Source organism: Nomascus leucogenys, chromosome 15, assembly GCF_006542625.1.
Source record: "Nomascus leucogenys isolate Asia chromosome 15, Asia_NLE_v1, whole genome shotgun sequence".
In the NCBI taxonomy this organism is placed as follows: domain Eukaryota; kingdom Metazoa; phylum Chordata; class Mammalia; order Primates; family Hylobatidae; genus Nomascus; species Nomascus leucogenys.
This window is the reverse complement of record NC_044395.1, coordinates 27491774-27516247: the sequence shown is the minus strand read 5'-3', so window position 1 is coordinate 27516247 and position 24474 is coordinate 27491774. Positions and strand designations below refer to the sequence as shown.

At 35.3% G+C, this 24474-nt stretch overlaps 1 protein-coding gene across 2 annotated transcripts in view; it reads right to left on the bottom strand.

The window, feature by feature from the left end:
• Positions 1-24474, bottom strand: part of CWF19L2 (CWF19 like cell cycle control factor 2) — a 134292-nt gene that overhangs the window by 85171 nt on the left and 24647 nt on the right. For both annotated transcript variants that reach the window (XR_004033653.1, XM_030829429.1), the window contains exons 7-9: positions 22365-22480; positions 17250-17902; positions 509-602 (exon numbers count right to left, since the gene is read on the bottom strand). Coding sequence is in view for 1 of the 2 variants with exons in the window: in XM_030829429.1 (XP_030685289.1) it covers positions 509-602; positions 17250-17902; positions 22365-22480 (863 nt within the window). In the remaining variant the exon portion in view is untranslated. The remainder of the gene's footprint in view (positions 1-508; positions 603-17249; positions 17903-22364; positions 22481-24474) is intronic.

The window sequence follows — 24474 nt, the reverse complement described above, 5'->3', positions numbered from 1 at the left end:
ATTAGATCATTTATTTAGAAGTAGGCAGACAATACTGTTCACTGAAAGGTTCAAGAATTTTTTTTTTTTTTTTTTTTTTTTTGAAGACACAGTCTCGCTTTGTCACCCAGGCTGGAGTGCTGCATTGGCGTGATCTTGGCTCACTGCAATCTCCGCCTCCCAGGTTCAAGCGATTCAACTGCCTCAGCCTCCCCAGTAGCTCGGATTACAGGCATGCGCCACCACACCCAGCTAATTTTTGTATTTTTACTAGAGATGGGGTTTCACCATTTTGGCCAGGCTGGTCTTGAACTCCTGACCTCAAGTGATCCGCCTGCCTTGGCCTCCCAAAGTGCTGGGATTACAGGTGTCAGCACGGCGCCAGGCCTGAGAATTTCTTTAAGGAATCAATAGCCAACAGCTATTTTCACAGTGTGCTATATCCACACTGCTAAGGAACTTCTAAAATTACTCGTAAGAAGTTAAATATTTAATCACTATTCTCCAAAACAACATCTAAGAGTCTTACCATATTCCCCATCATCTCTGCTTTGATAATCTTGGCTCCCAACTTGTTCTTCTCATCAACACTCAGGATGTGAATGGACTCATGCTCTGGACTGCTATTGGAACAGGACAGATTAACAGCATATGAAATATAGGTGCAATGCAAGCAATAACATCAAGACTCAAATGTTATTTTAACTGACCTCAACAAAGCATTCAGTACCAATAGGAGATCATGATTGTAATACATGTAATTAAACTCAATGTTTTTCCATAAATTGATAAAGTTCTCTGTTACAATGCCACAACCATCTATGGCAGTTATAATAACTGATCAAAATCCCAATCACAATGAGATAAATAGTATTTATCAACTCTTCTTATTTAATATCCCCATACTCGTAATTTTAAAAAGGAAACAAACAAAAAACTAGAACCAGGCCATAATTCTATTCATCTTTGGAAACTCTTCTCAGCCGACATAAGTTGTTAATAATCTAAGAAAGTATAAAAAGATATATCTAACTGCATTCAAAGAATAAAAGCAATGATCATGTGCTTTTTTGTAAAGTCAGTCCAGAACATAACACACAGTCAAATAATATAAACTAGTTTAAAACTCATATCATGTGCCAAACCTAAAATATGGAAGCCTCACACAAAAAAAGAAACCTCCAGCCAAGGTCAGATTTCCCTAGCTTACTGCCTTAAGAAATAATTCAAGGCTACAGTGCAGGACAGCGACCTCAGTCAGAGCCTGAAGGATTTCTGCATAAAGGAGACATAGCCAGGAGTCCAAGAATTCCAAGGTAGCTAGAGTTCACAGAACAGAGTACCAAAGAAGAGAAGGCTGCACCATAAGAAAATCCCAGAGAACTGCAGAGGGTTCCCCCTGAGTACTCAGAAAGAAAACACCTGCAGTCAGGGAAAGAACTAGGATTGGAGGTAGAGTACTTGGCATTCCTGGGAACTACTTATCCAGTCCCACTAGCTAGCCTAGGAAATCATGTAATTCAAAAAGCACTAGACACAGTATTAAGAGGCTTGCTTCATTAGTGGGAAACAGCATGCCCAGGACTAAATGCTGCTCTGGGCCCACCTAAAAAATGTTAAAACAAAAGTTAAAAGGATCAAATGTTTTCCAATTAACCAGAACAATATAAATATTCCAGAACAAAGCTCAGGAATATTTATAGAAATTCAAAAATGTCTAGCACTCAACAAGGTAGTCTGTAAAACTTATTATCTAATCAACGATGATCAGACAGGCAAATAAGTAGAAAAACACAACCCATAATTAGAACAAAATGCCATCAGTCAAAATCAACCCAGAACTGTACACAGATGTAAAAAATAGCAGACAAGGATACTAAAAGTGATTATTATAACTGTGTTCCATATGTTCAAAAAGTCAAACACAACAAAGATATAAAAAAGATCCAAAATAAACTTTTACAGATGAAAACTACAATGTGTGAGATAAAAAATGTACTGGATAAGATTAATGGAAAATTGAGCTGCAGAAGTAGAGTTTGGTAAACTTGAAGCAATTTTCTATGTAAAAAATGAAACAGAGAAAAGAATCTGTAAAAATGAAAAGAGCATCAGAGGGCTATGGGACAACCTTAAGTATCCCACCATACATGTAACTGAAGATAACTATTTTTAAAATATATTTGAGGTTTATAACAAGTATAAGTAAAATGTATGACAACACTAACAGAAAGGAAAGAAAGGGAGAAATGTAAATAAACAATGACAAAGTTCTTACACCACTCAAGAATAGCATATCACTTGAAGATAGACTACGATAAGTTAAAGATACAGTACGCCATCAAAGACAAAGCAACCACTATTTTTAAACAAAAATTATAGCAACCAAGGAAATGAAACGGAATCATAAAAATAATCCAAAACAAGTGAGAAAAAGAGGACGAAGTGAACAAAGAACAGATGGGAAAAACAGAAAACGAATAGCAAAGTTACATATTTGAACCTAATTATATCAATAACATTATATATAAATGGTCCAAATACCTAAATTAAAAGGCAGAAATTATCAGATGGATATAAAAGCAAAACTCAACTACAAGAAATGTTCTATAAATACATAAACATAAGTATGTTAAACATAAAAGGATGGAAACAGATATACCATGTTAATGCTAGTCAAAAGATAGTTGAAGTGCCTACATTAACATCAAACAAACAAGATTACAGAGCAAAAAAACATTACCAGGGACAAAGAAGGTCACCTCAAATGAAAAAGGAGTCAATCCAGCAAGAGCGTTTGAATACATGAGCAAAAACTGACAGAAGAGAAATAAACAAATCCACAATCACAGCTATAAATTTCAATACCTCTCTCTCATTATTTGATAGGATAAATATAATAGTCCCCCCTTATCTGGAGGAGTTATGTTCCAAGACCCTCAATGGAAGCCTGAAATCTTGGATAGTACCAAACCCTATCTGTAGTATTTTTTTTCCTATATATACATACCTATGTTAAAGTTTGACTTATAAATAAGGTATAGTAAGACACTAACAACAACAACTAATAACAAAATAGTACAATTACAACAATATACTGTAATAAAAGTTATGTGACGGTGGTGTCTCTTGCAAAATACTGTAATATTTTCAGAGCATAGTTGACCATAGGTAACTGAAACCTCAGAAAGCAAAACCATGGATAAAGGGGGACTACTGTAAACACAATCAGCAAGCATATGGAAGACCTGAATAATACCATCAACTAACATGCCCAAATGGACATTCATAGAACACATCACCCAACAAGAATAGAAGACACATTCTTTCCAAGTGCATACAAAATATTTCCTGAGATACACCACGTTCTAAGCTATAAAAACAGTCTCAATAAATTTAAAGGAATTCAAGTTATATAAACTATGTTCTTTTATCACAATGAAATTAACTAGAAACCATTAACAAAAGTCTCTGGAAAATCCTCAACTATAATATTTGGAAACTAAATAGCACAACTGTAAATAACCCATGGGTCAAAAATAAGACCAAAGGAAAATTATATAACACATGTCCGAACTGGTGGAATGCTGCTAATTCAGGGGGAAATTCATAGCACTAAATATTTATATTAGAAAAGATCTCAAATCAATCACCCATCTTACACCTTAAGAAAGCAGAAAGAGGGTGGAGCCAAGATGGCCGAATAGGAACAGCTCCAGTCTACAGCTCCCAGCCTGAGCGACACAGAAGACGGGTGATTTCTGCATTTCCGTTTGAGGTACCCGGTTCATCTCACTAGGGAGTACCAAACAGTGGGTGCAGGACAGTCCGTGAAGCGCACTGTGCGCGAGCCAAAGCAGGGCGAGGCATTGCCTCACTCGGGAAGCCCAAGAGGTCAGGGAGTTCCCTTTCCTAGTCAAAGAAAGGGGTAACAGACGGCACCTGGAAAATCAGGTCAGTCCCACCCTAATACTGCACTTTTCCAACGAGCCTGGAAAACGGCACACCAGGAGACTGTGTCCCACACCTGGCTCGGAGGGTCCTATGCCCACGGAGTCTCGCTGATTGCTAGCACAGCAGTCTGAGATCAAACTGCAAGGCGGCAGCCAGGCTGGGGGAGGGGCGCCCGCCATTGCCCAGGCTTGTTTAGGTAAACAAAGCAGCCAGGAAGTTCAAACTGGGTGGAGCCCACCACAGCTCAAGGAGGCCGGCCTGCCTCTGTAGGCTCCACCTCTGGGGGCAGGGCACAGACAAACAAAAATTCAGCAGGAACCTCTGCAGACTTAAATGTCCCTGTCTGACTGACAGCTTTGAACAGAGTAGTGGTTCTCCCAGCATGCAGCTGGAGATCTGAGAACGGACAGACTGCCTCCTAAAGTGGGTCCCTCAACCCCAAGCAGCCTAACTGGGAGGCACCCCCCAGTAGGGACAGACTGACACCTCACTCGGCCGGGTACTCCTCTGAGACAAAACTTCCAGAGGAACTATCAGACAGCTGAATTTGTGGTCTCACGAAAATCCGCTGTTCTGCAGCCACCGCTGCTGACACCCAGCCAAACAGGGTCTGGAGTGGACCTCTAGTAAACTCCAACAGACCTGCAGCTGACGGTCCTGTCTGGTAGAAGGAAAACTAACAAACAGAAAGGACATCCACACCAAAAACCCATCTGCACATCACCATCATCAAAGAGCAAAAGTAGATAAAACCACAAAGATGGGGAAAAAACAGAGCAGAAAAACTGGAAACTCTAAAAGGCAGAGCACCTCTCCTCCTCCAAAGGAATGCAGTTCCTCACCAGCAATGCAACAAAGCTGGATGGAGAATGACTTTGACGAGTTGAGGGGAGAAGGCTTCAGACGATCAAACTACTCCGAGCTACGGGAGGAAATTCAAATCAATAGCAAAGAAGTCAAAAACTTTGAAAAAAAATTAGACAAATGCATAACTAGAATAACCAATGGAGAGAAGGGCTTAAAGGAGATGATGGAGCTGAAAGCCAAGTATCGAGAACTACGCAAAGATTGCAGAAGCCTGGGTAGCCAATGCAATCACCTGGAAGAAAGGATATCAGCGATGGAAGATGAAATGAATGAAATGAAGCGAGAAGGGAACTTTAGAGAAAAAGAATAAAAAGAAACGAACAAAGCCTCCAAGAAATTTGGAACTATGTGAAAAGACCAAACCTACGTCTGATTGGTGTACCTGAAAATGACAGGGAGAATGGAACCAAGTTGGAAAACACTCTGCAAGATATTATCCAGGAGAACTTCCCCAATCTAGCAAGGCAGGCCAACATTCAGATTCAGGAAATACAGAGAACGCCACAAAGATACTCCTCGAAAAGAGCACCTCCAACACACATAATTGTCAGATTTACCAAAGTTGAAATAAAGGAAAAAATGTTAAGGGCAGCCAGAGAGAAAGGTCGGGTTACCCACAAAAGGAAGCCCATCAGACTAACAGCTGATCTCTCGGCAGAAACTCTACAAGTCAGAAGAGAGTGGGGGCCGATATTCAACATTCTTAAAGAAAAGAATTTTCAACCCAGAATTTCATATCCAGCCAAACTGAGCTTCATAAGTGAAGGAGAAATAAAATACTTTACAGACAAGCAAATGCTGAGTGATTTTGTCACCACCAGGCCTGCCCTAAAAGAGCTCCTGAAGGAAGCACTAAACATGGAAAGGAACAACCGGTACCAGTCCCTGCAAAAACATGCCAAATTGTAAAGACCATCGAGGCTAGGAAGAAACTGCATCAACTAATGAGCAAAATAACCAACTAACATCATAATGACAGGATCAGATTCACACATAACAATATTAACTTTAAACGTAAATGGGCTAAATGCTCCAATTAAAAGACACAGACTGGCAAACTGGATAAGGAGTCAAGACCCATCAGTGTGCTGTATTCAGGAAACCCATCTCACGTGCAGAGACACACATAGACTCAAAATAAAGGGATGGAGGAAGATCTATCAAGCAAATGGAAAACAAAAAAAGGCAGGGGTTGCAATCCTAGTCTCTGATAAAATAGACTTTAAACCAACAAAGATCAAAAGAGACAAAGAAGGCCATTACATAATGGTAAAGGGATCAATTCAACAGGAAGAGCTAACTATCCTAAATATATATGCACCCAACACAGAAGCACCCAGATTCATAAAGCAAGTCCTGAGTGACCTACAAAGGGACTTAAACTCCCACACAATAATAATGGGAGATTTTAACACCCCACTGTCAACATCTGACAGATCAACGAGACAGAAAGTTAACAAGGATATCCAGGAATTGAACTCAGCCTGCACAAAGTGGACCTAATAGACATCTACAGAACTCTCCACCCCAAATCAACAGAATATACATTTTTTTCAGCACCACACCACACCTATTCCAAAATTCACCACATAGTTGGAAGTAAAGCTCTCCTCAGCAAATGTAAAAGAATAGAAATTATAACAAACTGTCTCTCAGACCACAGTGCAATCAAACTAGAACTCAGGATTAAGAAACTCACTCAAAACCGCTCAACTACATGGAAACTGAACAACCTGCTCCTGAATGACTATTGGGTACATAATGAAATGAAGGCAGAAATAAAGATGTTCTTTGAAACCAACGAGAACAAAGACACAACATACCAGAATCTCTGGGACATGTTCAAAGCAGTGTGTAGAGGGAAATTTATAACACTAAATGCCCACAAGAGAAAGCATGAAAGATCCAAAATTGACACCCTAACATCACAATTAAAAGAACTAGACAAGCAAGAGCAAACACATTCAAAAGCTAGCAGAGGTCTAGAAATAACTAAGATCAGAGCAGAACTGAAGGAAACAGAGACACAGAAAACCCTTCAAAAAATTAATGAATCCAGGAGCTGGTTTTTTGAAAAGATCGACAAAATTGATAGACCGCTAGCAAGACTAATAAAGAAGAAAAGAGAAGAATCAAATAGATGCAATAAAAAATGAAAAGGGGGTTATCACCACCGATCCCACAGAAATACAATCTACCATCAGAGAATACTACAAACACCTCTATGCAAATAAACTAGAAAATCTAGAAGAAATGGATAAATTCCTCGACAAGCACACCCTCCCAAGACTAAACCAGGAAGAAGTTGAATCTCTGAATACACCAATAACAGGCTCTGAAATTGTGGCAATAATCAATAGCTTACCAACCAAAAAGAGTCCAGGACCTGATGGATTCACAGCTGAATTCTACCAGAGGTACAAGGAGGTACTAGTACCATTCCTTCTGAAACTATTCCAATCGATAGAAAAAGAGGGAATCCTCCCTAACACATTTTATGAAGCCAGCATCGTCCTGATACCAAAGCCTGGCAGAGACATAACCAAAAAAGGGAATTTCAGACCAATATCCTTGATGAACATTGATGCAAAAATCCTCAATAAAATACTGGCAAACCGAATCCAGCAGCACATCAAAAAGCTTATCCACCATGATCAAGTGGGCTTCATCCCTGGGATGCATGGCTGGTTCAACATACGCAAATCAATAAATGTAATCCAGCATATAAACAGAACCAAAGACAAAAACCACATGATTATCTCAATAGATGCAGAGAAGGCCTTTGACAAAACTCAACAACCCTTCATGCTAAAAACTCTCAATAAATTAGGTATTGATGGGACGTATCTCAAAATAATAAGAGCAATCTATGACAAACCCACAGCCAATATCATACTGAATGGGCAAAAACTGGAAGCATCCCCTTTGAAAACTGGCACAAGACAGGGATGCCCTCTCTCACCACTCCTATTCAACATAGTGCTGGAAGTTCTGGCCAGGGCAATCAGGCAGGAGAAGGAAATAAAGGGTATTCAATTAGGAAAAGAGGAAGTCAAATTGTCCCTGTTTGCAGATGACATGATTGTATATCTAGAAAACCCCACTGTCTCAGCCCAAAATCTCCTTAAGTTGATTAGCAACTTCAGCAAAGTCTCAGGATACAAAATCAATGTACAAAAATCACAAGCATTCTTGTACACCAATCACAGACAAACAGAGAGCCAAATCATGAGTGAACTCCCATTCACAATTGCTTCAAAAAGAATAAAATACCTAGGAATCCAACTTACAAGGCATGTGAAGGACCTCTTCAAGGAGAAGTACAAACCACGGCTCAATGAAATAAAAGACGATACAAACAAATGGAAGAACATTACATGCTCATGGGTTGGAAGAATCAATATCGTGAAAATGACCATACTGCCCAAGGTAATTTATAGATTCAATGCCATCCCCATCAAGCTACCAATGACTTTCTTCACAGAATTGGAAAAAAACTACTTTAAAGTTCATATGGAACCAAAAAAGAGCCCACATCGCCAAGTCAATCCTAAGCCAAAAGAACAAAGCTGGAGGCATCACGCTACCTGACTTCAAACTATACTACAAGGCTACAGTAACCAAAACAGCATGGTACTGGTACCACAGCAGAGACATAGATCAATGGAACAGAACAGAGCCCTCAGAAATAACGCCACATATCTACAACTATCTGATCTTTGACAAACCTGACAAAAACAAGAAATGGGGAAAGGATTCCCTATTTAATAAATGGTGCTGGGAAAACTGGCTAGCCATATGTAGAAAGCTGAAACTGGATCCCTTCCTTACACCTTATACAAAAATTAATTCAAGATGGATTAAAGACTTAAATGTTAGACCTAAAACCATTAAAATCCTACAAGAAAACCCAGGCAATACTATTCAGGACATAGGCGTGGGCAAGGACTTCATGTCTAAAACACCAAAAGCAATGGCAACAAAAGCCAAAATTGACAAATGGGATCTAATTAAACTAAAGAGCTTCTGCACAGCAAAAGAAACTACCATCAGAGTGAACAGGCAACCTACAGAATGGGAGACAATTTTTGTAACCTACTCATCTGACAAAGGGCTAATATCCAGAATCTACAATGAACTCAAACAAATTTTACAAGAAAAAAACAAACAACCCCATCAAAAAGTGGGCAAAGGACATGAACAGACACTTCTCAAAAGAAGACATTTATGCAGCCAAAAGACACATGAAAAAATGCTCATCATCACTGGCCATCAGAGAAATGCAAATCAAAACCACAATGAGATACCATCTCACACCAGTCAGAATGGCCATCATTAAAAAGTCAGGAAACAACAGGTGCTGGAGAGGATGTGGAGAAATAGGAACACTTTTACACTGTTGGTGGGACTGTAAACTAGTTCAACCATTGTGGAAGTCAGTGTGGCGATTCCTCAGGGATCTAGAACTAGAAATACCATTTGACCCAGCCATCCCATTACTGGGTATATACCCAAAGGACTATAAATCATGCTGCTATAAAGACACATGCACACGTACGTTTATTGCGGCACTATTCACAATAGCAAAGACTTGGAACCAACCCAAATGTCCAACAACGATAGACTGGATTAAGAAAATGTGGCACATATACACCATGGAATACTATGCAGCCATAAAAAATGATGAGTTCATGTCCTTTGTAGGGACGTGGATGAAATTGGAAAACATTCTCAGTAAACTATCGCAAGGACAAAAAACCAAACACCGCATGTTCTCACTCATAGGTGGGAATTGAACTATGAGAACTCATGGACACAGGAAGGGGAACATCACACTCCAGGGACTGTTGTGGGGTTGGGGGAGGGGGGAGGGTTAGGAGATATACCTAATGCTAAATGACGAGTTAATGGGTGCAGCAAGACAAATGGCACATGGATACATATGTAACAAACCTGCACATTGTGCACATGTACCCTAAAACCTAAAGTATAATAAAAAAAGGAAAAAAAAAAAAAGAAAGCAGAAAAAGAGCAAATTAAAACAAAGTAAAAAAAATTCAAAAAACAATAAAAATCAGAGTAAAATAAATAGAAAATAGAAAAACAGTAAATTCAATGAAACCAAAAGCTGATACTTAAGGCAATAAAATTGATAAACCTATAGCCTGACTGATAAAAAAGAGATCTAAATTACTACTAGAGAGGTAACGGCACTACACGTTGTAAGCACTTTACAAAAAGATATCCAGATGGCAAATAAGCACATGGAGAGATGTTCGGCATCAGTAGTCATTAGCTATTAGGGGAATACAAATTAAAACCACAATGAGCTACCACCACACATCCACTAGAAGAGCTAAAATTTAGAAGACTGACCATTCCAAGTTTTTACAAGGACGTGGAGAAACTGCAACTCTTATACACTGTTGGTGATCATGTAGAATGGTACAATCACTTTGGAAAACAGTTTAGCAGTTTCTTAGTATTTAAACATACAATTACCATACAATTTAGCCACTGCTCTCCTAGGTATATTTATCCAAGAGAAAGGAAAGCATATGTCAATACAAAGATTTGTACATGAATGTTCAGAATTGTACATAATTTATAAGAGCCAAAACCTGGAAACAATCTCAATATTCACCAACAGGAGAATGAAAAAACAAATTGTGATGTACCCACCAATAGTATATTACCCATCAATAAAGAGGAATGAACTACTGACATATGCAACAACATAAATGAAGCTCACAATAATTACGCTGAGTTAAAGAAGACAGACCAAAAAAAGAAAGCATAACGTATGATCCCATTTACATCAAACTCTAGAAAATGCAAACTACGGTTGACCCTTGAACAACACAGGGGTGAACTGCCCAGGTCCAGTTATACACATTTTTTTCACCCAACTGTCAATCAAAAATACAGCATTCATGTGATGCAAAAACTACATATACAGAGTGACATTTTCATACATGTGGGTTCCAACTTGAGTATGTGCAACTTTGGTATACTTGAGTGGTCCTAGAACCAACTCCCACGAATTCTAAGGGACAACTGTAGTCTATAATGAAAGAAAGCAGATGTGGTTGCCTAGGAGTGGAGAGCAGGGGTGTGGGAAAGCAGGAGAGAGAGATTATGAAAGGGCACAAAGGATTTCAGGGGGGTGATAGTTTAATGAGAATATATGCATTTCAAAATATACCAAAATGTACACTTTTGTATATTTGCAGTTTATTATATGTCAATTATACCTCAAAGTCTTTTTAACCCTCAAAGGGAGTAATACATTTTAAAACCAGAGTATGACTACTTTGTCATAATCTTAAATATAAAGGATATATCTGATATTATTAGTTTTCCTGAATTCCCAGATTCTATAATACTCTATGAAAATTAACCTTAATCATATTTTCTACAAATTTGGTTTTCCAAATCAAAACATGACCTACCAACAATATATGGAAATTATTTTTAAATAATGAATTCCTCTGGGAGGGGAATCTTTTAACAGATAGATAGCATTGGAATAAAAAAAAACCTCTACGGAAAATCTATAGTAGCCATTTCTTCCCATATTATTGAAAGGAAAGGCAATACTCTGGTGTTTAAGAAATCTAAAATATTTGAGGGAAAGCAACACTAGAAAGTAACATATTTTCATTCCCCTCATATTATTTCAGTCTACATTTTAAAAAACAATTAAAATGAACAGTAGGGACACTGCATTCATGTAAGCAGGAGAACGTTATTACTTTTTATATGCATCCCTGGGCTGAGTTATTGCTTGTTTTATTAGTTGTACTTTTTTGTGTGGAAAATATTTTTCAATACTTTTTCATATTAAATGCTAAGGTACATGTCATTTTCATTGTATTGCAAATGTAATTTACAGGAATTTCTGGCAAACTAATCATCTCTCTCTTTTACTTACTAACCAAAACAACTTTCCTCAATTTGCACTTTCCCATTCAATTTTCCAAAATTCCCTGCTTTAAAAACTTATGTTTATTATGTGGAAATATAGATATTACATTTTTATATGTATGTATAATGCAAATTAAATAACCACAGTTCATGCCCTTTCTAAAGAGCACCAGCGCAATTATTCCCCTCTGAAGTCGCTTTCTCCAGGGTCTGTCTCTCAAATTCTTGTTTCCTAAGTGAGAAACTTCTTGGCTTCTTTTCCTTCTGCCATTTGTACCTGACCAGGTTTTTCTTTCCAACTAAAGTTATGTCTAGTTTCTCCATTTCTCATCTCAACATCAGCCAACTAAGAAACCAAAGAACCAAAGAAAGGTTCTTTAGGATAAGGAAGCGATTTACCCAATATTTCTACAATCCTTTCTGTTATTCCAATAGATGCTTACTATAATCCAGATGTAGAACAAGTCCACACATAATCTCCTGTTGAGCTCCATATCCAGAAATAAGTCATCTTGCAAAAAACCTTAAGTCTGATAGGATCAGAAGAATTAAAGACCAAGCCATCCATCAATCCATCTCCTTCTCTTGAGGAGAAATGTTTGAGGATTATTAACACAAACTACTACATCAAATGTCAATATGGCAATAGATGCCTACTAATAGATATGGGCAAAAATAAAAGTATAAATACCTAAAAATAGGGTACTAATCAAATTCTCAGTTTCTAATGTGAGCTTTTCATGAAGAACTAAAAGTTGTTTCTTTATAATAACAATACCAACCATAACTGACTCTCCATATATAGATCAAGGGGATCACCAATATTCTGGGAATCATATGGCAAAAAAACACTGGCATTAAGTCATTAAGAAAGAATTCCTAAAATTTCTCCCTTGACCCACAATCTGTAGCCACACTTCCCTCTTTTTTTTTTTTTTAAACTATCTCCACCCAAAGCTAATCCTTCTACTTTTATAAGTAAAATGGACCCCACATTCACCCACACTAACCTCAGGGATCTTGCTCAGTTGCCCCATCTATCATCTGCCTGTCTTGCTTCTTCTAAAATGGATACTGACTCTTTTCCATTAAATATAAACACGTTCTAGTATAAATACACTTTCTATCTCTACCACTCTGTAACTCTTAATAATTTAGTACACTAAAATCTGGCTTCTATATCCTCTTTTATAATGAAAAAAATCCCAGATTAAGTAGCCAAAGAAGCTTGTTATTATCCATCCAAAGGGCACGTCTTTGTCATTTTACTTTCCTCTTCCCCTCACTTCCCAGGATGAAAGTTTAGACATTCAATCAAGGAAGGGCAATGAAGGTAGGCTGAAGTCCATCAAAAGCCCAAGAGTTTCCAGAAGATAACTAGAATCTCAATAGATCTATAAAAGAGGTGATTTCCATTGTCATGAAATGGAATGCTCTACACAATTTTTTTTAGTATTTTCTAACAAGAATTAAATTATTTATTAGTAGATGAGGATAAATGACAAAAATATACAAGAATTCTGAACATCTTTTATAGTAGTAATTTCAACATTAAGTTACTTCAACACAATGTAACAGTAATAGATGTCAAGTAAAGACATTTAAATGAAAGTTGTTGAGCACAAAGTAACTGAAGAAAATATTATTCTATTTTATTTTGTGAACACCACAGCAAAGACACTGTTCTACAGCAAAAATCAGGGAATGGGCTCTTCCTTTCTTTCCCCAAGTGTTTATAATGATGAGCAAATGCTTTGAAAGAAACATCACCATGACATCTGCAATTATCCTGCAAAAAGAAAAAAAGCCCAAACATGTCTCAATTTCAAGAATTACTAATATATTTCAGAAGTCCTTTTCATAATTAATTTCTAAAAAGCAAACCCTATTTTTGCAATAAAATGTACTCTCTTTGAAACACACACACACACACACACACACAGAGGTTGAAAACCTTTGAGAAATAAGTAATTAAAAGAGCTCTAGCCCAATAACATTTTTAAAACCTGAAATTAGTCATGCATAGCATAACGACATTTCACTCGACAGACCACATGACAGTGATGCATAAGATTATAATGTTGTATTATTACTGTACCTTTTCTATGTTATGTTTAGATACACAAATACTTATCATTGTGTTACAATTGCCAACAATGCTCAGTACAGTAACATGTTCTACTTTGTAGCCTAGAGGCAATAGGCTGTACCATATAGTGTAGGTATGCACTAAGCTTAAGTACACACTATGCTGTCCACACAATGACATCGCCTAATAATGAATTTGCCTAATGACAATTTCTCAGAATATATCCCCATTGTTAAGCCACATATGATTTTATTATTCTTGTGCTGGCAGTGTTCACAGATCTCCCTGATTTACCAGTTGCTCTCGTATTTGCTTCCTTGCTTAAAGATCTCACAACTATACTCAAAGCCTTCAGAATCTAGCATCCTTCGCTTGCCCTTCTGGGCTACATTAACAAACTCTGCCAAGAATGACATCCAAAGGTTAAAATATTATATAAAATGGGTTAGTTTCTGATATTAAATTTGTAAAACCAAAATTACGGACTTCTCATTAATTTTTGTTCACATTACATACTACTCTTAAGTTTTAAATTCCTGGAAATACTTAGCCAATATATTTTCTAACAAAAGAAAAATATATGCAAAAGCACATTTCATTTCTAATAATAAAAAGCTCAAGGTTCTCAACTGCATGGCAGTGGACGTTTTTCTGCTAGTTAACATAATCACAGGGCCTAAAATGAATAAAGAAAAACAGTAATAAATTTGAACACATTAAAGAAAGAATGAATGAGAAATGAAAGATAGGAAATTTACGAATGATGAAAAATCTATTTGCATTACATGACAAATATAAAGAGCTCTCACAAACTAACAATAACTCAAAAAGAGGGCAAAACATACGACTAGTTAACAAAAAAGATACAAATAACACATAAAAGTATGGCAAACCACTCATATTTAAAGAAATAAAAATCAAAGAAATAGTCTGTTTCTCAATTACACATATGGCAAAGATTTAAAAAGTTCGATAATACTATCAGCAAGAAGTAGGAGAAAAGTCATTCCAATGCAATATAAAAGTCTAAATTGGTTAATACGGCAAAATACGTAAAAAATAAAATGCATGTACTCTTTGACCTGACAGCTCCACTCATTGGAATTTATTTTACAGCTATATTTAAATAGCATGCAAAGATACACACAAAAAATTAAATGCGGAATTGTTTCTTAGAGCAACAAACTGCAAACAACCTAAAATTCCATCAATAGGAAACCAGTGAAAAATATTAGGTTATGCCTAAGTTTTACAACGGAGTATTAAAGAGCCTTTAAAATAAAAAATGTAGGTGCATATGGGCTAAAGTAGAAAGATCTTTAAGATATACTTACTGGAAAAAAAAAAGATTTTGAATGGTATATGCATTGTAGAGCTATTTAACTTATATATATTAAATATATAATATGTAAGTTTTATGTTTTTATAAAATTTTATACATTAAGTTAAATATATATATTATACATTTTCAAATACACTAAAAAATTTGGAAAGACACTACTAACACTGTTAACCTGGCAAATGGGATTAGGGTTGGAAGTGACACGAAAGGGAGATTTACTTTTTCATTTTATACTCATCTATTCTTTATATTCTTGTTTTATACTCTTGTCTATATTGTTTAAATTTTATACATATACATTTATTAAGATTACAAATGGCATGTTCTAAAAAATAATACTGGTGTAAATAGCAAGAAAGGTAAAGATATATGAACATTACATACAAAGAAGTAAAAACTAATTCAACTAATTTTTCCAGTCATGACCATTCACTTATAAGACAAAGATTATCTGTAACAACTAGGCATTCTTCAAGGTCCTGTCTTGGTCTCCTACTTTACAACCACTCTACATTCTCAGGAATCTTTTTTCTTTTTTTGGATGATTCCTAGATTTTTCTTTCCCCCTCTAGCCAGTCGCAGAATTCATAGAAGTCTTTAAACCCTCTGTACCACCAAATTAACACAGCAAACAAAGAATACTGTCTTCAAAGGAAAAATTACATATATACATACATATATATACACACATATATAGCTTTTAGTGAGTGCTGTCTTTAAACCAAAAAATTATATACATACACACACACACATACACAGCTTTTAGTGAGTGCCTGTATTATACTGTATCTACCAGAAGCTTACAACTTAAATAAGACACACAAATATGCAGCAATCAGACAACCAGTTGGAATACTAATTGTGTGGTATTACTTTGCAGACATTTTGCTTAGCTACAGTCACAGAAGAAGGCCTACAGATCATCCAAATGCTAACCCAATCCTAATGATATCAGGAAATAAGAGCCTCATGGAGTGAAGACTGGACAATTACATATGCACACAGCCTTAGACACTAATCTCTGCCATGTTTGTTTAGTAAATACAATTGGATTTCTCCTTCCATTTCCTGGGAGGAAAGCCCTGACATGAACCAGAGTCCATTTGACTGGGGCTTAATCACTCAGTTCAGATTTTGCCAGCTCCCTCCCACTGAAAATTACACACTGAGTTTTATAATCCACTGCTTCAGATGGAGTCATTAACAAAAGTGATTTATCAGACTCACAACCCCAAACCACAGTCCTTTTATCTACTACAACCATGTGTTTCTATTATTTCCTAAAACCTCTCCCTTTAGTGTCCCACTCATTTGGTGCTATTTTTAAACATATTTTAATGACCATTCACATGTAAGTTATTACCCTTAGGACACTTTTTTTTTTTTTTTTCTGGCTATCTCCAACAGGGCCAGCAAATTTCTAAAGCAAATTTTCTTAGGTTTAGTCCCATTCAACCTGGGTTTCCTCATCTTGTGACCCAGCCCTACATAAATGCAACATATATTTTACATTTAAAACTTTAACATTATCTTTAAAATCTGTCAATTGCCGAAACTGGATTATTTCTTTCTTTGTGCAAAATAACAACCATAATTTATGCTCCCCTCTGCAAGATCTCTGGCATGTATTTGTCACTTTATATTTGGGCTGTGGCAGCATGTTTTCCTTTTGTCTCCTAGACTTCCTATAGACATGCAGTATTTATGATTATGATTATACTCAACAATAAGATAATTTCCTTAGAAAGTAATGGCATTGGTAACAAAATCTACCAAAATATCTCCTGCAGCACATACATTTAAAACATTAACTCATTCAGTTTTTTAAATTGCAAAGCAGCAACATATTTTGAACAAATATAGCTACTGAATTCTTTCAGCTATTCAAAAAAAAAAAACAACCTATGAAATAAAATGCAATCCATAACACAATACTGCACGTTAAATCTGCATATCTTACCTCTTCTACCAATTTTAAGAAATGTGAGACCATAGTCATAGCTAATAACTGATGTTCTAAAAATACAGTTCTGTTCTTTGAACTCTCTGGATCTTAATATTCACTTATTAGGTTAAAAAATGATAAAATACCCAGCAAATGTAGACTTTGTATCCTGTAGATGTTCCTTTTTTGAAGGGTCATCTCTCAAGCCTTCATCTTGTGATTTTTCTCTTCGATCTTCTGGAACGTGTTGGTATTCATCAGTACTGGTTTCTGATGGCTTTTGATTTGAATGTTTCTTGTCTCCTCTCCCATCAGAGCGACTCCATGATGTTAATCTTTCTTCACTGTACTCGGTGGGTTTTCTAAAACCACTGTGCAAAGAGCCCTGAGCTACCAATGCTGAAGATGAACTAGGTGGTTCAAATTTTCTGCCCTTTCTGTGAAATGACAGTTCTTCATCATCAGAGGGTCTTAAGAATTTAGCTCTCAAATTGCCAAAAGAAAACTCTTCATTTTGCCTTGGGTTAGATTCTCTTCTACATGTTTCTAAAGACCCAGGTCTCTTATCTTTTTCATCACCAATAAATTGTTCATTATTGCTATTTTTTGCAGTATCTGTTGTAGCATATCTATCCCTTGAACTGTTACCATATTTTACTAAGTCTGATTTTCTACTTTCTTGACAATTTTGTGCTTTATCTGAATATGTGGGTTTCCTCCACCGTTCCCGTCTATAATCTTCTTTCGTAGATGCAGCTTTTTCAGCGTCTTCTAATTTTGACTGAAATATTTCCATTGACTACAAAGGAGAAAAATTAAACAAGATATCTAAAATTAGGAACGGCTCAGTGACTTGCACCCCACATGTCACTGTATGACTCACTGCCAAGTGGCACACTGAAAAGCCCACAAAGGGGATGAAAGAAGACCCATACAATCATCCTACACTGAAATGAATACTTTTTAAAAATGTGTAAACAATTAAAAATTATTAAATAACAAAAAAGATTCCAAAAGGATAGCCAGTTAGACCAAACACTCTGCACTAACACAAAGTATAACACAGAAAACAGTAGAGACAAACTTTTCAAAAAATACTTAATTCCTACTGGTTGTGAGATTCAAGACGTTAAATTGCTAAAACAGACTCTCACAAAAACAAAAAAAAAAACACAGAATAGTTCAAGAACAAGAAAGACTTGGAAATAAAAAATTATGTGTCCCAAAAAGCTGCCCAGATACACCAAAATGAAGAAAAGAGAGTGCTGAAAACTAAATTAACCTGGGAATTCTCTGTATTTTAGGAAAAGGGAGTAAATAAATGTAAGTTGTAAGAAAAAAAGACACATGAACAATTGACTCTAGAAAATCTAATATGCATTTATTAGTACTTCCAGAAAGATGGAGCAAAGATGATGGGAATAGAGCATTAATTTTAAAAATATATAAGAAAATTTCCCCAGCCGATTTCTCAGAAGGACTCATCCAATAGCCTTGGGTGGGGGAGAAAGAAGAAAAACACAGAAAAAAACCCTAATACCTGAATCTCAAAACTCAAGGAAAAAAAAAAAAAAAACCTTTACAAGGACTAGATCAGGGAAGGAGTGAATAAGTGTGACCCTGTATATGGATAGGGATAGATAAATAACAAATTATCTACAAAGGAAAGACAGACTTACAGCTGCTCATCCATAATAATAAGTAAATAATAGAATGAAGATTAAATTTTGAAAACAAAATTAAGCTATAATTCTATACAGAGAATTCAATTCACAGTCAAATTATCCTTCCTTGGTATGGGCCAAAGAAAATCATTTTCAAAAATGCAGGGAATCAGAGGGCATATCACTAGCAATTCTGAGGGAAAAAAATTACTCAAGATGATTAAGTCACACCATCAATGAATTTGGGCAAAGATCTCTGAAAAAAAGAACAGATGCTAAAAACCAAATGGCAAATGCAATGGTCAAGTCTAAATAATTATTCTTGTAGTTGCAAACTTTAAAACAATTTTCAAGGAAAAGATGCATCATACATAGAAACAGAAAGTAGGAAGGTGGTTACTGGAAGGAGAGGGGATGGGAAGATGGAGGTCAAACAGTCAGAAGTTTCCATTATGTATGATAACTAAGCCTGGAGATACGATGTAAAGTATGAGGACTACAGTTAATAATATCACATTATATACTGAAAATTTGCTAAGAGAGTAGATTTTAGGTACTTTTACCACCATAAAAAAAGGAGAATAACTATGTAAGATAAATGATATGCTAGTTTGCTTAACTCTAGTAATTATTTCCCCATTCATATCAAAACATCATAGAATACATACCTAAAACATATACAACATAAAAAATAAAAAATAAATAAAAATTTAAAAAAAAACAAAAAAGTACCTTTTACTCAACTTTGAATATAAGGATACTTAAACATGATACTCTTAATCTTAAATGCAAAAGTCATTATTTCAAGACAAAAAGACAATACCAGCTTCCAATCCTGTTATCAAAGTTCTAAAATTATAACTATTTCAAGAAGAAAAGAAAGTTTAAATATTAACAGAGAGGAAAAAAGCAAAATAATTATTTGCATATAACTACCTTTCCACATAACCCAAAATTTTTAAAATTAGGATAATAAAAGTTTAAAGAATTGGCCGACCAGCACCAAGTCAGAAAACATTTTTAAAATTCAATTTATAATTTAAAAAGATAAAAATAACCTCAATGGCATATGCATAATAACTGCCCAGAGAAAAATACTGAAGAGCATAAATAAATAGTGTTTTGGGATGGGATGACTCTATATTATAAAGATACTAGTTGTCCTTAATTTATCTACACATTTAGTTAAATTTAAATAAAAACTCCAAAAAGAGTCCTAAATTTATAACAAATTTTGGAAAAATGTTTATTTCTATTGAACTCTAAATTTACTAAGAAAAATAAACACATAAGAAATCAAAGCTAATTTTTTTGGTGACTAATAAGAGATTTATCACATAGTGACTACCACATAGTAGGTGTTTATTATTTGCTATCTGCGTAATTTACTGAAAACCACAATAATTAGAACAGTATGATACAAATTCCAGGAAAAGATAGAAAAATCAATGAAACAGATCTGAGAGTAAAGGAACAGACTCATGTATATAAGAAAATTTAATGTATAACAAATGTGTCATTTCAAATTAGTGAGAAAAAATAATTCATTCAATATATAGTAAACAACTATATAAGACTTATGCAAAGTTCGATGCCTATTTCATACCATGCACAAATATATATTCCAGAAAAATTAAAGATAAAACATAAACAAAACTGAACAAGCACTCAAGTAAGTACAGCTGCATATTTTTACGATTGTGAGGTGGGGAAGGCCTACCAAGAGCACTAATTCATGAAAAAATAATATGAGGGATTTTGATAGGTAAAAATATTTAAAACTTATCCGTAGCAAATGATCAACGAAGTAAAAAACATGAAGCCGAGGGGGAGAAATCTGAACAGATTTATTAAAAAGTCTTAAATCAGCCAGGCACGGTGGCTCACGCTTGTAATCCCAGCACTTTGGGAGGCCGAGGCGGGCGGATCAGGAGGTCAGGAGATCGAGATCACGGTGAAACCCCGTCTCTACTAAAAATACAAAAAAATTAGCCGGGCGTGGTGGCGGGCGCCTGTAGTCCCAGCTACTCGGAGAGGCTGAGGCAGGAGAATGGCGTGAACCCGGGAGGCAGAGCTTGCAGTGAGCCGAGACTGCACCACTGCACTCCAGCCTGGGCGACAGAGTGAGACTCCGTCTCAAAAAAAAAAAAAAAAGTCTTAAATCATTATCCCAAAAGAAAAATGGGCAAATAATATCAATAGTCAATTCACTAAAAAATACAAATGGTCAAAATAAATGTAAAAAAATTCCAATTCGGCTGGGCACAGTGGCTCACGCCTGTAATCCCAGCACTGTGGGAAGCCAAGGCGGGCAGATCACGAGGTCAGGAGTTCAAGACCAGCCTGCCCAATATGGTGAAACCCTGTCTCTACTAAAAACTAAAAATACAAAAATTAGCCAGGCGTGGTGGCATGCTCCTGTAGTCCCAGCTACTTGGGAGGCTGAGGCAGGAGAATCACTTGAACCGAGGAGGCAGAGGTTGCAGTGAGCCAAGATCGTGCAACCGCACTCCAGTCTGGGTGACAGAGCGAGACTCCACCTCAAAAAAAAAAAAGAAAATTCCAATTCACCAGTAAACAAATGTATAAAAAAAAAGCAAAACTTAAAAACTTTGCCAATCACAACAGCATACACTATAAGAAATAATCTTACTGTTGAAAATTATGTGATAAAAGAGATATTTTTAAGTATGTTCATTCTTTCTGTAGAGAAATCTGGCAATATGTACCTTGCTTTAAATGTCTATATCCTTTAAACAGGCAATTTCACTTTTAGTAATTCACCAACAAGAAAAATATGCAAAATGCATTGGACATAGACAGTTAGCACAGTGCTATTTAACAAGGGAAAGGGAAAGCATATAAATGCTCATCTACTGACAAATCAATAAATAAAGGAAAAGCCTATAAGTATATTAAAAAAATTAAGAGGTCATTAAAATGTATCTATTTACTGGCATCCAACTATGTGTACATTATTAAGTTTAAAAAGCCAGGGCATATTCTACGAGTCTACTTTAAAACTCTGGGGGAAAATATCTGGAAAAATATATTCCAGAAATCTTACTACTTTCTAAACCTGCTTTCCCCTGGCAATTTAAGAGAAAAAAAAGAATATCAATAATTACTGCAATAGAAAGATTGTCCAGAACAATGGGGAAATTGGTTCTAAAATATATAGTGTTGCACAGTTTCATTGTTTTAAGAGTATACATACACTTCTTTAAAAAATTCCATAAAGTACCCAAACTCTAGAATACACCTAACTCTGGAATATACAAAAATTTCAACAGTGGTTACTTCCAGAAGTGTACCATGCAGACTTTCCGGCATTGTTTAAATTTTCTCACAATGAGGTTATTTTTACATTAAACGCGCCCACATTTAACTTTTATATACTTAAGCTTTACATTCATTATGTCAATAAAAATATGATACATGTTTAATAATAATGAAAAGCAGAAAATTACTTCAGTAGTATAAAGACATGAAATTTAATATTAATTCAATTCTTCATGGCACAAAACAAAGTTAAAGGCACTTAATTTTTCACCTAATTCTGAAAATAAGAGGCATCTCCTTAATACAGATACTCACCCCATATCTTTCGGCTACAATGTCCTCAAAGTTTCTATTTTGTTTCTCAGCTTGTTCCTTCATTCTTAGATAAGACTTCCTTAGCCAGCTTAATCCACCATCTTCTACCACTGAAACTAAATTCCAGTATTAAATATTAGTTATACTTTTAATGTGGTTATCATACAATTAATATGTATTGCTTCTATGACTTCTAAAATATAAAAATAAATATTTTTCTTTAAATATATAAGTGCATTTGGAACTCAGCATATATATATATATATATATTTGAGTGCCTATATGTAAGCCACAGAGTTTTGCCACTACAAAGAAGGAAAAGATAAATAAAACTATAAGAAAATTGCAATCTAAGAGAATAAGAATAAAAGGACATAATTAATTACAATAAAAATAATGTGACCACTACTATAAAAAGATATAATGGGTTCTAGAAAGTGGGAGGTCAGGGAAAATTCCACAAACCAGGCTCAAGAAAATGAGTTGGGTTTCTGTTTCAAACAGGCAAGGGTAGGGAGGACATTCCAAGAAATAATTAAGGAATAAAAGGACACACAGAGAAAGGGAGGAAAAAAAGCTACCTCAGCTACAGAACAAAGAACAAATAAGGCGGCTATGGAAGATAATGCCAAAGTGGATGTTAACACAAATTATCTTACTTTAGTCATAATTACCAACCATGAACATCTGAAAGCCTTCAACAAATTTATTAAGCTGGCTTTATTTTCTTCTTTACACATCACACTTTGGATATGTGTAAAGAGGAAATCAAATCAATTACTTAAATAAAAATTCTGTTCCTGATTTTCCTTGCCCCAGAACATGACTGCTTTAAGATCGCCCCAGCTCTATAACCAACAAAAATGCACACACATTAACCCCAAGACATATACAAGAATATTCATAGCAGAACACTGCAATAATCCCAGCCTGGAAACAACCTAGGAAATGTCTACCATCAGTACACAGGACACCTACATTGTGATATATTCCTAAAATATACTATTTAATATTATACAGCAAAAAAAAAAAAGTGAAAAAACTACAACTATATACAACAATATGGATGAATCTCAAAATGTGGGCAAAAGGAGCTAGAAACAAAGGAGGATAAACTGATTTCTGGTGCTAGAAAACACAATAATGGTTACCCTTCTGGTGACAAAGGTAGTGACTAGAAGGGTCCCAAAGGGGGCTTCTGGGATGCTAACAAGATTTTTCAAACTGTGTGCTGAGTACACAAACATTTTCATTTTACGAAAATGATCAGTCTGCTGCTGTACACTTGTGGTTTGTGTATTTATGTACATATATAATATATATGTAAGCTATTGTAGGAAGGTTTTTATATTCATAGTAAATATTCACTAAATATTTTTGAATATTTTTATATATATGTCACATTTCAATAAAAAGTTTACTTAAAAACAGACTTTTCAAGGCTCAAATTAATTCCATTCCCTCATTCAGATCTCCAAAGTTTATCTTTACTAAGCAATCTCTCCTAATATGACTTTTCTTTATAGGCCTAAAATATTTTGTACTTCAAAACCTAGATCTCTAATGCAATGATTTCACTTTTTATTCAAAAGCTTATTTTACTCTTGCTTTTTTGTTGTTATTTATATAGTTTATGAGTTCAAAATTAACTATGCAACCACTTGAGGAAGTTAGTCTAAATCCGCAATCTACACAGTGATAAGTAAAAGAAATCCACAGTAATAAATACCTATATGAATGTCTCAGCTACATAACTAAATTGTTTATTCCATAGAATTATCTGTGAAACTGATAAAATGCTGATGGACATAGTAAAAATTTCCTGATCACTAAAATATAATAGCTCAGAAAAAATAAATCAGAGAAAAAAGTAACACTATTCCTCTATGTTAACATTTATGAAGGAAATCCAATGGGAGTAAAAATTTTCAGCCAATTCCTTCACTAATTAAATCCATACAATTTTAGAAATATTTATATAATGATTTCACCTTTAGTTGATAATATGTTCTATCTCAATAGTCCTATTAATCTTATAATTAGAGATGGCAATAATGAAGTCTTTTTGGTAAGAAAAAAATCACCAAATTTAATATTTAAAAAGTGAATA